At 34.3% G+C, this 3,811-nt stretch overlaps 1 protein-coding gene across 1 annotated transcript; it reads right to left on the bottom strand.

The window, feature by feature from the left end:
- Nucleotides 1-1,132: 1,132 nt before the first annotated feature.
- Nucleotides 1,133-3,559, bottom strand: LOC125592850 (LOB domain-containing protein 30-like). The gene is made up of 2 exons (XM_048768350.1): nucleotides 3,053-3,559; nucleotides 1,133-1,692 (listed from the first exon to the last, which is right to left on the bottom strand). The coding sequence occupies exons 1-2, from the start codon at nucleotides 3,353-3,355 to the stop codon at nucleotides 1,321-1,323; spliced, it is 675 nt and encodes a 224-aa protein (XP_048624307.1). The 5' UTR covers nucleotides 3,356-3,559; the 3' UTR covers nucleotides 1,133-1,320.
- Between the last annotated feature and the right edge of the window lie 252 nt (nucleotides 3,560-3,811).

Raw genomic sequence — 3,811 nt, 5'->3', positions numbered from 1 at the left:
GTAGCGGAAGTGAATCATCTCTCCTCGCTCTTTAGTTAACAATCTATTTTATTGTTGAATATTATATTGTCTATCTTACAATGTACACATTACTATTTGATTCAGATTTTTTTTTTTGTTTTGATTCATGAGCTATGTTTATCTCGATCTTGTTTTGCTTAAGTAACTCTAAATAACTGAAATCAGTCTGAATTACCCGAATCCGAACTACAAATATCCCAAACCGACATGAAATATAAAAATACTCAAACAAATTTTATATCCCTATACCGAAATAAACGAAAACACGAATATCCGAACCCTAACTTATATCCGAATGTACCACCCATACCAGAACTCTAAACCTATATGAATAATATATGGTGATTTCATGCCAATGTGCGTCTTAATGTTTGCTTCGCAGGGTGTATGAGATTGCGAATACGTTAAGTCTTTTTTTACATCTCTCACACTCATCTAGATAAACTGAGAAAGTAGATAATATCTTTATCAACTTTGAACAGTATATCGTAAAAGTTTTTTGTTTTTATTTTGCTAAAATGTATATCGTAAAAGTTGGTAGGTTAACTAGTGTTATCCTCTTCAAGTTGATTTGTTAAAGTTTTCAAAACATTGTAAGTTACTGTGAGATGGATTAGTCAATTTTAACATTAAACTTTGATGATTGCTATAATAAACTGAGCTATTATTTATACAGATTCTGAGCTATTACCAGTGCCGGCTCTTGGCCATGGCAGTAGGAGCAATGGCCATGGATCCTTGGGTCCAGAATTTTATTTAGCGTGATTTTAATAGTAATAAAAGGCCCACATTAATTAATTTGTTAAAGAGAAAACAACCAGTAACTTTATAACAAAAAGATCCATAAAAAGTTCACATTAATTTTTTAGTGTGTATTGTCTTTCGTATTTAAAGGAACTCATATCTATTTTTTTATTTGTTGTTGGTTATCGAAATTCTTTAGTTGAACTTAAAAAAATACAATGAAAAAATGTTTAAAATAGGGCCCAGTTTTTTTTTATGTTTGACCAAGGCTATTAGATTGTTTAAGACGGCCATGGACATTACACATTCTATATTCATATATTTTATAAGTAATTATTTTGTTAAATGATTGTTAGAAAATATATAATAACGCTGTAAAAACGTACTAGTACAGTATATATTAATAAGAAACTCCAACAAATGGAGAATCATAGTTCTTATATTAACCCTCCAGCCAGCAATTAAAATACGAATCCGATCAAGTATAAATACATATAACAAGAAGAAACATATGGCTAAGTATAGGTCCAAATTAACCAACACATATAAATAGTATCATTCTCGCTTTACCACAGTTGGGGCAGAACCACCGGTCCCCGGCGGTGGCAGATCAGCTGGAATTTGCCCCCCGTGAAGAAAATCACGTGCCAGAGCTTGCAGCTCACTGCTTCCTCCGATAGTGGACGATGACGGGACGTCGAAGAGATGATCAAAAGGTCGAGGTTGTTGCTGCATGGTCCACGTGGAAGACATCGGTTCGAATATGGGAGAGAGCTCGTACAACGACGGTGTTATTGTGGGGAGGTCTAATATGGACAGAGGCGGCGGAGATCCAGAAGAAGTCACCGGAGCCGGCGGTGGTTGTGGCAGCTCTAGAGTTGCTAAGTGTGCTTGTACATATGAAAGCTCAGTTTGCAGACTCACCACCTGTTTTTTATTTTTAAATTCATACAAATGTAGATATGACTAAAAGTGATAAAATGACAAAATAATTTTAAAGAGATATAAGAATCTCAATAATGATATTACCAGCAATAATTAATTGTTACAAGATTTTCCGAATTCGAGAAAATGCTGATTCACTTATATCAAAACACACGACAGGACTAGTCGATCAATCAAGATCACCGATTTAGAAAAAAATGCGGGGAATAAAACGATCCTATATTAATACTAGAAACACACATTTTACTTTTAGATATAAAAACACACTTGCTTGTGACACTGAAAATATCATTCACTAATATCAATTTTAAAAGGCAATTGCATGCGTGTGTATATACGTACTCGAGTAAGTATACATCAAAGGCCCTTATACGTTTACTGCGATTGGAAAAAGATTATATATTAAAAATGATGCTTAGACATAAGTGTACAACAACGTGGTTGTTGTAAACTTAGAAGATTAATTTGCCATCTCAATCAGTGGTATGGATTTACTTACAAAACAACTTTGTAGACATTAACGAAGCTAAGTATATGACCAGGGATCACAAATTCCTGAGTCCTAGCTATTTAACTACGACTTGACACATTTTAGTAAGGAAGAGAGAGAGAGGGCTTCGTCTGTTTTTTTTTTTTTTTTTTTTTTGACGTCGGGCTTCGTCTGTTATGTAGCGCATTGGATCATGTGAAATACACACACACATACATTTATGCATATATATATACTTTTTGTCAAAGAATATATACTTTCTTACTAAACCACCGTTACTAAAACTGTATGAAGATATACATTATATAGTTATTTTTTTGGTCGAAAATAAAGATATATATATAGTTAAAGATCAACAACTTGTTCAATCTACATATATAACACATATATGTACTCATAGACACGTCATTTGATATAAAGACATAACTTAACCCAAAAGGTAAAAGTCTATGAGCCAAATTATAAAAAAAATCGTTAAAACTAAATAATTTTATTTTATTTTTAAAATGTTGATCATCTGAAAACCTTATACAACAAAAATCCAAGAATAATAAAAAAAATCGGAATTGAAACACAGACAATTTTTTCATAGATGCTTAAAAGAGAGTAATTTGCATGAGGCTTGGAAAGAAACGACAAGCAGATGAAAAGACACAAAAAAACAGACTGAATGTTGTAATTTGAAGACAATTTTTTGTCAACTAAAAGTTTTTTAAAAGGAAATTGATCAACGTCACGACATAAAGACAGTAGATTGACTTAAAACTGTTGCGATTTCCCACCATACTTGTGATCATGATATTGTAATAAGGTATTAATTTAATGTATATATTAATGATTGGATTGAATAACCTGTTGCTGAAGAGAGACGATGTGAGAGACGCAGCCGTAGATAGGGTCTCGGAGACGAGCCTGAGCTTCGAAACAGATTGAAACGACTGCGTCTGCTCGTTTGTGCTCGGGAACATGCTGGAGGAGTTTCGAAACGTTGCTTGCTCCGAAAACCTTGTGAACCGCCGCGAAGTGCGCCGCTCCTTGCTCGGAGTCGAAATAGGGCGCGAATATGCAGCCGGCAACGCACTTACGTCTCAAGAACTTGCACGCACCGCACGGTCCTCCTCCACAGCTGCTGCTAGGGCTTGCGCTACTGCTCATCTTCCAATCACTGACCCTCTTTTTGTTTTTAAGGGTAAGACAAGGTTCTTTGCTAGTTAACTCGTGATTAGGGTTTTGAGATATATATTGAGCTATATTTCATCCAGATTAGGATGTGTTTTTGGTTCGAGATTAGCAGAGAAAGAGAAAAAGAGAAACGTTTGGGAGAGAAGAAAGAGGGAGAAGGAAGAGGTCCGACGTAAACAAAACTAGGGTTTGGCTGGTTCTAATTGGAAATATTATTATTTCCCCCATTAATACATTAATTGTAGCATCTAGTAGAAAAAAATAAATACTGTCAAAAAGATAAATTCATCTAATTAGTTTTGTTATTACAAAAAAAAAACAGTTAATTAAGACAAGAGGATTATAAAATCCTTGAAAGCAACGCGATGTAGCGTACTTGTCTCGTGTTAGGCTCTTTGCGTGAAGCAAAACATTCCATATCTCTCAAAT

The sequence above is a fragment of the Brassica napus genome, chromosome C9 (genome assembly GCF_020379485.1).
Source record: "Brassica napus cultivar Da-Ae chromosome C9, Da-Ae, whole genome shotgun sequence".
NCBI classification, from domain to species: domain Eukaryota; kingdom Viridiplantae; phylum Streptophyta; class Magnoliopsida; order Brassicales; family Brassicaceae; genus Brassica; species Brassica napus.
The sequence above is the reverse complement of the archived record's forward strand: the minus strand, read 5'-3'. Positions and strand labels throughout refer to the sequence as shown.

Excerpts from the sequence above, each read along its gene's own strand:
- LOC125592850 (XM_048768350.1), bottom strand. The coding sequence starts at position 3,355 with ATGAGCAGTAGCGCAAGCCCTAGCAGCAGCTGTGGAGGAGGACCGTGC. Across the intron at positions 1,693-3,052 it reads TCGTCTCTCTTCAGCAACAG|GTGGTGAGTCTGCAAACTGA; the intron begins GTTATTCAATCC and ends AATAAAAAACAG.